Raw genomic sequence first — 12,401 nt, forward strand, 5'->3', positions numbered from 1 at the left:
ACAAGCGCTGCGAGTGGGTAAAACACTCTTTTTATCACGAGAAAATAAATTGCATTTCTTCAAACCAACCTGTAGTTTCTTTTCGTTATAAAGACAAAGTGGCTGTTCCACAAACAACCATGCGTGAAAAAGCGAAAAATGACTTCATCAGATACAGGATTCAATTCAATTATTTCAATTCTAGGAGTCAAGCTTGGATGCATTCATTTGAGGTGATCAGTGATCCAAGATCACGCGGATCATGGTACATCAAAGGAGTCGATGAATCCGTGACAAGAGTGGATTTATCGGCTCGTTTGATGCACCATGATCTGAGTGATCTTAGATCACTAATCCTTTTCGAGATTACCACAAAGGAAAGCACACTAATTAGTCTCGTTCTCAGATGTCACCTGTTTATTCGTATACTGCACGAGTTTCTGAGAAAGGGCCTACCCTTAAGAGGTAGACAATTACGTCACACCTATTTCCGTATGCAAAGGCTCTAATAAACATGTTTACAAGCCTCAACTTTGAAACAAAGGCTGGATCTTTTCCCGGAAAAGCTGATTTTCTGGGAATTAGCCCCGGCCAGGGGAGAGGTGTTTAATGACCCGTGAGATTCTAGGAAAAGCATCAACTGTATCTACCTTTTTTTGTAATCGTTTAATCAAAGAACAACGCTACATACATTTAACGATTCTACGGCTAGACAGTTGTGCCACATTAGCCGAATTACACATTTCTACCTTTAAGGTGCTCGTATTTTGATTTTCACGATCTACTTTTAAGTTCTAGTTGTTCTTGTCTTCATGCTTGTCTAGTTTTTCTGGTTTCCACGCTTGTCAGCAGTGGACTGAGCACGTGAAGGGAAGCCTCCTTTCTCGACCCCGCCGCCATGTTGTTTTGCCTCCGCCGCCTGGATGCGAGAAGCCGCTTCTTTATCCATCAAATGCTTAGATCCCCCATCAGTCTTATGACCTCCTTCTTTGTCCATTCTTGCTGCAAATTCGCTACGAAAAAAGTGGTAAAATTTGTCAAGTCCCAGTTTTACGGAGAAAACAAGGAGCCAAACATCACTGATTGAGCAACACAGATTGAGATTTCACCCAGATTGAAATGTAAAAGACTTCCTTTCGATAGATTACCAAGGTCTAAACTACTTTTAATCGAAAAGTTATAATGATGCTACGATGATGCTGTCCTTAAGACTAGCTCCCTACAGAGGTTCATAGATCAATTGCTCATCCCGTCCACCAGAAGTTTTCATTCCAGAAGAATATATACTTGCTGAAAGGAACATTTCAGATCGAGCGTCGTTTTATTTATGTCTTGCCACGTTGCATCAGATTTAGCAATACCTAGCACTAGCCGTTTGATTCTGCCAGGCAAAGGTAGATGAACTTAAGTTTTTTTTTCAGGTAATAGCTTCTTCAATCTTTGTCTCCGATGCAGCTAACGGAGATATATATTTTGCAATATTTCCAATCACGGTTTTGGAAGCCATCTTGATGGGTAGATAGGCAGCAACGCCAGGAATTGCAGTGTTTGTCTTTGAATCCGATGGCAAATAATTTGCCATCGGAAAAAACTGGAATTCTGAACAATCTATCACTAGGAAAGTTGAGATACTGGACAAAGGATTGCGTTGACCAAATTTAAGGGAAGTAGCTGTGCTTGAACGTGTCAAGTCGCGTTTTTAATTTTCCACCGCCGCTTACAAGTTCCTGCCATTTCATCTGTATATACGGCTCTTTCACCATATAAAACTCGCTCTATTTCGAGACCAATACCAGTTAAATGTCTACAAATCTTTTTTGCAACGTGTCTTATGCTACACTCGTAAACTTTCCGATAAAACGGACATTAAAAAACGAGAGAGTAATAGCTACACTACCAAAAATGCTTGCCCTTCTTAATTAAAGGATCTTCCGAAGACTTCACAGCAATTTCACAGCGAACGCTTCCCTCAATGATGTAGCATCTATACTTAAAATTCTTAAATAGGAACAAATAAGAAACCCTTATTACCTTCAAGGAAATGAGCTGAAATTTGTAAGACGAATCCCCGTGAAATTTTGAAGTCTCCTTCCAGGACCGTTTTACCTTTGGGATGAGTGATTTTGCATTCAGATGCCTCTTTATTAAGATATTTCATCAACGCTCTGATTGGCTGATCGCGAAATGCATGATTTTGTAATGACAATGACTCATCGTTTCTTGTCAAAATATTGCTGAGCTAAGCATGTCTTCAAAATCTCAAATAGCGCTGAGTTGGCACATTTTTCTAATGACAACGAGCCGGTCGCTTGATAACAAAGCTGACAACAGTGATTCTTAAACTGAAAACAAAAGATGAATAATAAAAATAAATAAAAATATAATATATGCGCTTGCCTGTTTCTTAGTTGAAGTGTCGTATTTTAATATCTTTCGTGTTCATGCATGGCTTTAAACTGTCTCCAGGAATACACAGACATCAAAATAACGTAAGACAAACTTAAGGTAAGCTACTTTTCTACACGTAGCATTTAGAAAAAAATTCGACACATTCGTATTCATTATCTTACGCGGCTGAAACCGTTACCAAATCTGTAACGTAAACAACGTACACAACGTCTTAGCCGCCTGTGAAATAACAAATCACATCTATGTTCGTGTGAAAAGGGTTTGAAGCAAAGGTTTGGATCTTTTCACCGGAAATTTAAGCTATTAAAGGCTGATTTTCTGAGACTCAGTACATGCTCACTGACCCGAAAATTCTAGGAAAAGCACCAATTTGACTATACTAGGACATGCTAAGCATACTTTCTTCACAGTTGCTTCTCCAAGTAAGTTTCTCTTCCAGAGGAATTGTTACTTATGCAAGTTCTTTATATTCAAATTAAGCAGACAATGACTGGATCTTGTAAAAGATCTTCAAGAAAGTGTGCACGTGATTAAAGCCCTCATTTTAACAACGTTAATCATAATGATATTTATCTGTCCTTCTAAAAATTATGGTTTTCTGTAAAAGAAAAGGAACGAGAAATACTTACTTACAAGCCAACAAGCTGAAATTTTTAGAATGTGTTCACTGAGAAATTTTGGAATCTCCTTCCAACGTTTCACCTTTGTGACTGGGTTCTTGTCTTTTCTGACGCATCTCTATATTGTTTCCGAGAAAATTACGTCAGCAGCAATTACAGGTAGTGAGTTTCTTGGAATTACCTACTAACATAACAATTAGTCCTAAAAACAATACACGCTGTAAAGGCAATGAAGTTTCTTTTTGATGACAGTGTGCGCTCGTGGTGACTCGTCGTTGCTTGACAGTATATTGCTTGGCTAGACACATATATGTTTTAGTGAAAATTTCATGCAAACAGCAGTTTCGAAACTGCAACACTTCGCTTTCTATTAAGATGTCTCTGTTTTGAAAAGTCAATCGTTTCTGAGAAAAATGCAGGAATCAACTTTCTCCGAAATACCTAGCATGAACTTAGCCCTGACACAATACACGCTGTGAATGCGATCAAGGTTCTTTTTGATGATAGCGTAAGCACGTAGTGACTCGTCATTGCGTGACAGTATATTGCTGCGCCAAGCAAGTATTACTTAAAATCTCATGCAAATAGCAAATTCAACTTGCTACAGCAGTCGTTTTGTTTCAGATGTCTCTGTAATAAACAGTCAATCGTTTCCGAGAAATTTCGTCAACATTCAATTACAAGAAACAATTTTCTTGGAAAGACACTTACTCAAACATAAACTTACTGTAGCCCTTAATTAAACAACTCACCCGACTGTGACTCATCGTTGCTCGTCAATATATTGTTAATTAGGCTAGGCTAATCTCAAGTGGACGTTTCAAATAGCTCTTTTCAGTCAACTTCTTGTAAGTTTTTATTTACAAAAACTTCTGTACTAATTTTTATCGAAACCGGAAGCTTCGATCATTAATTTATGAAAAAGCAAACATGTTGGTGACGTGACCCAGCTAGAAAACTATTGGCTGGTGAAACAAAGAAATCTGTTGCTTAAATTGGTGACAAATTAGAATAACAAAAAAAGACTGTTTTAAACTAAGCACTTATCTTCCCTACGATAGCGATAGCTTTTGCATGTACTTCTTAAAAAATCGGCTGCTACAAGCCGGGATATATATCGGTACATGATATTTTTTGACATTTTCTTTTCAGGAAGAATAATTGCTATGCTTGTATTTTAGCGTAGAAAGGACTGTATATTAAATGCAGGGGTTCCTTGCTGTGAGCCGGGTGCTTACTGACACGTCAGTCAGATTGTAAGAAAAGTATCAACGCGGCTGCCACAAGAATGACCGACATACTGAACAGTAAGCACGTTTAATTGTGTTTGCCTAAATATCTATATATATGACAACGCTATATATTGAACGTTTCCAATTTCCAATCGTTTCCAATTCGACTGCAAAACAGTTTGGCGACAAGAACCGATAATTACAAATTTCTAAGCTAGAAGTATTCGACTGTATTTTCTGTAAGTCCTATAATAGTCACTTGGTATTCTTGCCGTCTTCACCAGACTGTTCCCTCTCTCCTTCTTTGCTCTTATTTTCATTCTTAGCTGCAGCGGCCTGAGCGCGTGCTGGGAAGCTTCCTTTATCAACTTCGCCACCATGTTGTTTTGCATTAGAACTTTGGATACGGGCCGCATCTTTAGTAGTCATAGGTTTCTTGGGTTCACCACCAGACTGTTGGTCTCCTTTGTCCATTCCTCGGTTGTTCTATTAGAAAATTCATCGTTAAAAAGGTGATGATATTTTTTAACAATCTTCTTTGCATTTTAAGGCTTAAACATCGAGCCAAATGCGACCGTAGTTGTGGACCTTTTGAGGCTTAATACCCCAAGAGATACCAAAACCGCTTTTCTGATAAAGGTACGACGAACACTTCCGTCCTTTTTATTTTGTCTGTATGGCCCTTTCACTATATGAAATTCCCTTTATTTCAACACCAATGCCAGGTAAATGTCTACAAAAACGGATATTAAAAAACGAGAGAGTAATAACTACACTACCAAAAATGTGTGCATCTCTTAAGGGATCCTCCGAAGGCTTCACAGTACGTAATTTCACAGCGAAGGTCATCAAAGCTCTTCCCTCAATGACATAGCATCTATACTTACAATTCTTAATCAGGAAAAAATAAGAAACGCTTATTACCTTCAAGCAAATGAGCTGAAATTTATAAGACGAATCCCCGTGAATTTTTGGAATTTCCTTCCAGGACCGTTTCACCTTTGTCGATGAGTGATTTTGCATTCAGATGCCTCTTTATTGAGATATATATTTCATCAACGTTCTAATTGGCTGATCGCGTTATGTATGATTTTTCAATGACAATGACTCATCGTTTCTCGTCAAAATATTGCTGAGTTAAGCATATCTTCAAAATCTCAAATAACGCTGAGTTGGCGCATTCCTAATAACAACGAGTGTCGCTTGATAAGCAAGCTAACCACAGCGCTTATTAAACTGAAAGAAATAAAAATATAATATATGCGCTTGCCTGTTTCTTGATGTGTCGTATTTTAATATCTTTCGTGTTCATGGCTTAAACTGTCTCCAGGAATACAGAGACATCAAAATAACGCAAGACAAACATAAGGTAAGCTACCTGTCTAGGCGCAGTATTTAGAAAAAAAAATCGACGCGTTCTCGTTCGTTGCACGGTCTTACGGGGCTGAAAACGTCACGAAATCTGTCACGTAGATAACGTACACAACGTCTTAGCTGCCTGTGAAAATAACTAAATCACATCTATGTTCGTATGAGAAGGCTGTGATAAACATGTTTACAAGAGTTAAGTTTAAAACAAAGAATTGGATTTTTTCCCTGAAATTTAAGCCATTAAGGCTGATTTTCTGAGAAAACGTCGCTCAGTACATGCTAGTTGACCTGTGAAATTCTTGGAAAAGCACCAAATTGAATGTGTTAGGATAATTCATGCTAAGCATATACTTTCTTCACAGTTGCTTCTCCAGGTAAGTTTAATTCTCTTCCGGAGGAATTGTTATTTATTCAGTAAATGACGAGAGTTCTTTATAATTTAATTAAGCAAACAATGACTGGATCTTCTAAAAGACATTCATGAAAGTGTGCATGTGAAGAAAGCCCTCGTTTTAACAACCTTAATCATAATGATATGTATCTATCCTTCTAAAAATTATGGTTTTCTGTAAAAGGAAAGGAACAAGAAATGCTTACCCTTACCTACAAGCAAACAAGCTGAAATTTTTAGAATGTGTTCACTGAGAAATTTTGGAATCTCCTTCCAACGTTTCACCTTTGTGACTGGGTTCTTGTCTTTTCTGACGCATCTCTATATTGTTTCCGAGAAAATTACGTCAGCAGCAATTACAGGTAGTGAGTTTCTTGGAATTACCCACTAACATAACAATTAGTCCTAAAACAATACATGCTGTGAAGGCAATAAAGTTTCTTTTTGATGACAGTGCGCGCTCGTGGTGACTCGTCGTTGCTTGACAGTATATTGCTTGGCTAGACACATATATGTTTTAGTGAAAATTTCATGCAAACAGCAGTTTCGAAACTGCTACACTTCGCTTTGTATTAAGATGTCTCTGTTTTGAATAGTCAATCATTTCTGAGAAAAATGCAGATATCAAGTTTCTCCGAAATACCCAGCATAAACTTAGCCCTGAAACTATACACGCTGAGAATGCGATCAAGAGTCTTTTTGATGATAGTGTGAGCACGTGGCGACTTGTCGTTGCTTGACAGTATATTGCTGAGCCAAGCAAGTATTACTTAAAATCTCATGCAAATAGCAAATTCAACTTGCTACAGCAGTCGTTTTGTTTCAGATGTCTCTGTAATAAACAGTCAATCGTTTCCGAGAAAATTACGTCAGCATTCAACTACATGAAACAATTTTCTTGAAAAGACACTTAATCAAACATAAACTTACGGTAGCCCTTAATTAAACAGCTCACCCGATGCGACTCATCGTTGCTCGTCAATATATTGTTAGGCTATGCTAATCTCAAGTGGACGTTTCAAATAGCTCTTTTCAACTCCTTGTAAGTTTTTATTTACAAAAATCTCTGTCCTGTTAGCCGAGTGCTTATTGATCCGTCGGTCAGATTCTACAAAAAGTATCAACTCGGCTGCCACAGGTATGAGCAAAATACTGAACAGTAAGCAAAACATTTTGGCGACAAGAGCCGATTAATTAATCTAAGCTAGAAGTACTCGCCCGTATTTTCTCTTTCACAATGTACATTTTCATCCCTAGTCACCTGGTATTCTCCGTGTGTTCACCAGACTGTTCGCTCCCTCCTTCTTTGCTCTTGTTTTCGTTTTTGGCTGCTGCGCCCTGAGCACGTGCTGGGAAGCTTTCTTTATCAACTTCGCCGCCATGTTGTTTTTTGCATAAGGTCTCTGGATACGGGCCGCATCTTCTTTAGTCGTGGGATTCTTGGGTTCTGCACCAGACTGTTGGTCTCCTTTGTTCATTCCTCCGTTGATCTATTGGAAAATCATCGTTAAAAAAGTGATGATATTAATCAACAATCTTCTTTGCATTTCAAGGCTTAAACTTCGAGCCCAATGCTACCGTAGTTGTAAACAATTGGCGTTCTCTTTTCATTTGTTGTACTTAATTGAGTTTCAGAACTGACCAGTCAATGATTTCGATTCTCTCATACAGCTCTAACAAAATGAATTGAAAATCAGAATATGCATATTTTTCTATTTACAAGTGTCTATATTTCGATTTGATAGTGTCTTTTGTTTGGAGGTAATAGACCATTTTACAGTTGTCTGCTCAGTGACCTGGCCTTTGGATGGCAGCGAGGCTGGAGTTGACCTTGTTTTGATACAGACCTCACTGCTTTTGTTGTGTAAAACAAGTTGTTCTGATGCTAACTAGGTGCATTTCCATGACAAAAACACTGAGGTCTGTATCAAAACAAGGTCAACTCCAGCCTCACTGCCATCCAAAGGCCAGGTCACTGAGCAGACAACTGTAAAATGGTCTATTGTCTACCGAGCATATAAGTTCTTTTAGTGTGGGTTTTCCCGCAAAATGTACCATGGAACTGGCCAAAACAAAAAACACAAACGATTACTCAATCATTTCTCTAAAAGAGCACTCGCAAAACTTCATTACAACCTTTAAAAAGGTCCAGTCTTACAGCCTAAATTGTTACAGCTTCCTCGTTTAACAACCGTAATGTTATCGACCTTTACACTCTTTTTTTAATCTGACTAATAAATTGGATAAAAATTACATACCGCGTCACGCTGTAATTAAATGTGCTCGCTGTGTTATTCTGAAATCTTCCTATGTCTGTCCTTTGTGACTGTCAATAGTCTTTAAAATCAGGTGCTTTTCGCTATAAACAAACGTTTCCGAGACAATGACGTCAGCATAATTTGTGGAAAGCAATTTCTCGGAAAACACTTAAATAGCGAAGCGCGCGAGTGACGTCATAATTCAGACAAATTCAGACAAACAAAACGGAATGGTGGAAGACTTGACGCTTTTTCAAGCGCGTAAGCAAGGGTTCCTAAAACAGTTTAAAAACGAAAATTTAGCGTTCATTTTCCCCTATTTCTCTCAGAACACGCTTATATTGTCTGAATCTCGCGGGGTTCCAATAATTTGCATTCTATTTTTAGACTTCAGCCGAAACTAGCTTCATAATGAGGGCTAAGTAAACTTAGCTTTAAAATGACATAAGGCTGGTTTTCACTAGTGACGGAGTCGGAGTCGGAGTCGTGGTCAGAGACTTAAGAGTGCTTACGACCTAGTGAAAATCGAAAATCGGAGTCCGAAGCGGAGACAAGCTCGACGGAATCGGAGTCGGAAGAATCAGAACGTTTCCATTTCTTCTGATTCCGTTTACGACTCCGTCGCTTATGATCTAGTGAAAACAGATTATCGGAGTCGGAAGCAGAAACGGAAGAACCAACCAATCACAAGGCCCGGAATCGAGCATTGTGATTGGTTTATTCTTCCACTTTTGCTTCCGACTCCGACAATCTAGTTTTCACTAGATCGTAAGCGACGGAGTCATAAGCGGAATGGGTGTTCTTCTTCCGACTCCGTCGGACTGATTTTCACCAGATCGCATCGCTTTACGCTTCTGATCATGACTCCGACTACGACTCCGTCGCTAGTGAAAACCAGCCTTCAGTTGGCAACTGATGACGTGAATCACTTCAAGAGAGAACACATCCCCCATACATAGGCTTCTTCCAATGATAATCTTTTTTCAATCTATTCTTAGCGCGTGGTTATACTGCGAGACTATTTTAGGAAAGATGCCTGATTGGTTTCAGGTTTAGTTAAGGTTTTGTTTAGTTAATCAAGTATGTAAAAAAATGCACCTGGCCTGGATTTTCGAAGCGCAATTAGCAAGGAAAAAATTACCTGTCCGGCGCTTTTAAAGAGCTTTCCAAAGAGATCTTTTTCGCTCTAATCGGTTCAGTACTTTTCGAGAAACGACTTTCGAACGGTGTGTAATGCAATGAGGTTCAGCAGCCATGGCGCCTCATGTGAATCAGTAAAGCAGAGAGATGACAAGACTTATTTTCGAAGTAAACTTAGGATAAACACATAGAAGATAATTTTCCTGCCCAGCGCTTTCAAAGCGCTATCCAAAGAGACCTCTCTCGATCTAAACGCTGCGGTAGTTTCGGAAAAGTTTTCCGCCGTGGATATCCAGACTCTGACAAACGTTACACAGCACTGTGGAAATTAAACATGCAAAAATTTGCACCGGGATATTTGGAGCGAAAGTTCCAACAAACGGGAAATTTTTTATGCTTTTAAAAACTTTCAAACGGAGATTTTTTTTTGTTATTATTTATTTATTTAATCCGTTCAGTACTTTTCGAGAAACGACTTTCGAGCCCGGAGGAGGGGTGGGGGGGGGGGGGGGGGGGGGGAGAGAACTCCCATGTGAAAAGAGGTCCCAGGATCCTATTTTGTGGGCGTGGTTCACCCCTAAAAGGTCTCAATTCTAAAGCAGCACATTATCTCCATTAGGCTCAATGCCCTATAAAAGGTACTGCAAAAGCTCCTGCTGTGGAACTTTTGAGGCTTAACACCCCAAGAGGTACCAAAGCCGCTTTTTTAACCCCTTAAAGGTTCGACGAGTAGCCCGGTCTTTTTTATATCGGACCCCCCCCCCCCCCAGCAGGTAGCAGGTAGAGTGTTACAAAAGTAGACATGCACTTGGCGTGACGGTTCGCCGGGCTGTATTCAAAGTCGACATTAGAGCCCGGGTTAGAAGAAGCTCTCTGAACATGAAGGCTGTTGTTTATTTTGCAACTATCTTCTTTATTGAAAATGCGGTTGGTGAGTATTGAAGTGCTTCGACGGAATTATTTTGCTTAGTACGTAGGATTTTACAATAAAGCTTGCTACTTGTACCTAGACAATCGTACGCCACAAGGTGAGTCCATAGAAGCTCAAAGATCTGCCTGAAAATATATTGCCCAAGGTTAACTGACTTAATTAACTTAAAATTGATTATTTCTGGATCAAATTTCAGTTCCCACATGCATACCATTTTTCATTAACAGATTGAGTCACCCTCAAAATCACTTCAGCAAATAATTACTGCGAACAGAAGTCTTAACCGACTTAGAAATTCCGTAGGAAATGGCGATCTTATAATATCTTCTAGTGGTAATCTTGTAAATTAACTGTCTTCTTTATATACTGAAATGTAAGTACTTTCTTGGTATGGCTTTCTATTTGCATTGTATTAGCAACTGTTTCATGATCATCAAGGGCCGTTTTAAATCGAAATTATATCCTCACGGCTACTATAAAGCAGTTTTGACTTGGCTTGTCACGCGAGAGTAACTTCAATTTTCGTGACAGATGCCGGCCCAACAGAGTGTCACGCATGCACTGAGAGTGACGCAGCTGCCTGCACTGCGAATCAGGTGTCGCAGACATGTGCCACGGATCCAAATTCACTTGGTACGACTCACTGTGCCTCAGTGGTTGGAGAATTTCAGAATGAGTCTGGAGGTATTCTGGAAGTCTTTATTCGAGGATGCTTTGACTGCGCAGGTAAATTAAATTAAATTGTCTGAATTATTTGCTGTGGAACTAAATATGATGTATATTTCGTTTAATATTCTGACGTGCAAACATGCTTTCAAAGTTGAGGAAACCTCCAATGGCAGATTTCAACGGTAGAAAAAACACCAAAGAGAAAATGATAAAAAGAAAACAGACAAGGACCGCCACGACATCACTACGAAGGACAAACAACTTGCTTTTGTTAATAATCTTGAAATACATACGGTCAGGTTTACATTTTAAGGTCGTTTTAGCACTGTCATATTGACGTTTATTAAATCTCAGTCATTTTTGTTAATGTTGTGAAATTTTTGAAAAATCAAAAATCGAGAGGCCGATATTTCGATATCATGATGTAATTACTACGTGAAGTGATTTCATCCTCGCAAGTTGCGTCGGGTCCAGGAGGGGGGGGGGGGGGAGGAAAGGTTGGGGGGATGTCGGGTAGTAAAAGTGAAGCCTTGGAACCGATAGCTCATAGCTGTCGGAGCTTATCCCGGTTTCTGTAGCATGAAGCGGTTAGGAGTATTTCTACTCCCCCTGGACGGGATGCTAGTCCATCGCAGGTCACTCCCCCGCAATTTGTTAGGTTTCCCCAACAATTCGCCGGTACTCATTTATACTCCTGGGTGGAAAGAGGCACTGTGAGAGTTAAGTGTCTTGCCCAAGAACACAACACAATGTCCCTGGCCAGGGCTGGAACCCGGACCGCTCGCTCCAGGGACGAGCGCACTAACCATGAGGCCACCGCGCCTCCCAATGTCGGGTGGGAGTTCTCTTAAAGTCTCCGAGCATGAATGGCTTGATATTCTCAGTGAGAGAATGATAGAACAAACAGCAGAAACTTTGCCCTGACACCAAATCAATAACTGCTGCAAATAAGCAAATGAATTACAAGATTACGAGAGTTCACTTCCGCTCGGGTTTCTTAACTCAAAGGAAAAATGTTTGGACTTACTAATTTGTACTCTATAATTTCACTCTCATTGCTTAAATATTCTTGATAACACAATGGGCTTGGGGTTCATTCCGCCCCACACTGGCCGTAAAAGAAGCCCAATCTGAATAGGGTTAGAATGGCCCTTGTTGTTAGGTAAAGTTGTGTCGAGCATTCCGACATACAGATTCCCCATTCAGTTTTCATTTATTGTTTTAATTTACTCTTCCAGACAAAAAAGCAGCGTGTTTTGCTCTTGGTGGGGCTTTGAAAGCACGGAAAATGTGGACCTTGAAGAAGTGTGAGATTGAGTGCTGTACAGCAGTTGACAACTGCAACACTCACAATACAACGATGTCACAAAGGCCTATCAGTGTGTTTTACACAGATGGTAC

General features: G+C 39.6%; 1 protein-coding gene, 1 long non-coding RNA gene and 1 pseudogene across 5 annotated transcripts in view; 1 reads left to right on the top strand and 2 right to left on the bottom strand.

The window, feature by feature from the left end:
* Positions 1–626: 626 nt before the first annotated feature.
* On the bottom strand, positions 627–7,403 carry LOC110058660 (uncharacterized). 3 transcript variants are annotated; one of them, XM_089285957.1, is made up of 3 exons: positions 7,264–7,403; positions 4,500–4,726; positions 627–992 (listed from the first exon to the last, which is right to left on the bottom strand). In XM_089285957.1, exons 2-3 carry the CDS (start codon positions 4,712–4,714, stop codon positions 800–802), a joined length of 408 nt encoding a protein of 135 aa, XP_089142083.1. In that variant the 5' UTR covers positions 4,715–4,726; positions 7,264–7,403; the 3' UTR covers positions 627–799. The 3 variants fall into 3 exon arrangements, with proteins under 3 accessions (XP_089142083.1, XP_089142082.1, XP_020620974.2); XM_089285956.1 differs by lacking the exon at positions 7,264–7,403 and adding an exon at positions 6,215–6,325; XM_020765315.2 differs by lacking the exon at positions 7,264–7,403 and adding an exon at positions 5,165–5,311.
* LOC149115726 (uncharacterized) lies at positions 7,256–7,666 on the bottom strand. Its single transcript, XR_016206190.1, has 2 exons — positions 7,581–7,666; positions 7,256–7,492 (listed from the first exon to the last, which is right to left on the bottom strand). It is a non-coding gene; the product is annotated as an uncharacterized LOC149115726 (long non-coding RNA).
* A 2,253-nt stretch (positions 7,667–9,919) lies between these two features.
* Positions 9,920–12,401, top strand: part of LOC110058575 (putative skeletal organic matrix protein 2) — a 28,691-nt pseudogene continuing 26,209 nt past the window's right edge. Inside the window, exons 1-3 of the transcript XR_016206264.1 lie at positions 9,920–10,331; positions 10,863–11,057; positions 12,239–12,397. The product of XR_016206264.1 is annotated as a putative skeletal organic matrix protein 2 (transcript). The remainder of the gene's footprint in view (positions 10,332–10,862; positions 11,058–12,238; positions 12,398–12,401) is intronic.

The sequence above is a fragment of the Orbicella faveolata genome, unplaced genomic scaffold (assembly GCF_042242905.1).
Source record: "Orbicella faveolata isolate gen_17 unplaced genomic scaffold, um_ofav_v1 contig_13, whole genome shotgun sequence".
NCBI lineage: Eukaryota > Metazoa > Cnidaria > Anthozoa > Scleractinia > Merulinidae > Orbicella > Orbicella faveolata.

What these genes read in the sequence shown, in the direction of transcription:
- LOC110058660 (XM_020765315.2), bottom strand. Translation starts at nt 5,263, where the DNA reads ATGCAAAATCACTCATCGACAAAGGTGAAACGGTCCTGGAAGGAAATT. An exon ending in TTCAGCTCATTTGCTTGAAG is followed by an intron (nt 4,727 to 5,164) that starts GTAATAAGCGTT and finishes ATTTTCTAATAG; the next exon opens with AACAACCGAGGAATGGACAA. An exon ending in GAAGACGGCAAGAATACCAA is followed by an intron (nt 993 to 4,499) that starts GTGACTATTATA and finishes CTTTTTTCGTAG; the next exon opens with CGAATTTGCAGCAAGAATGG.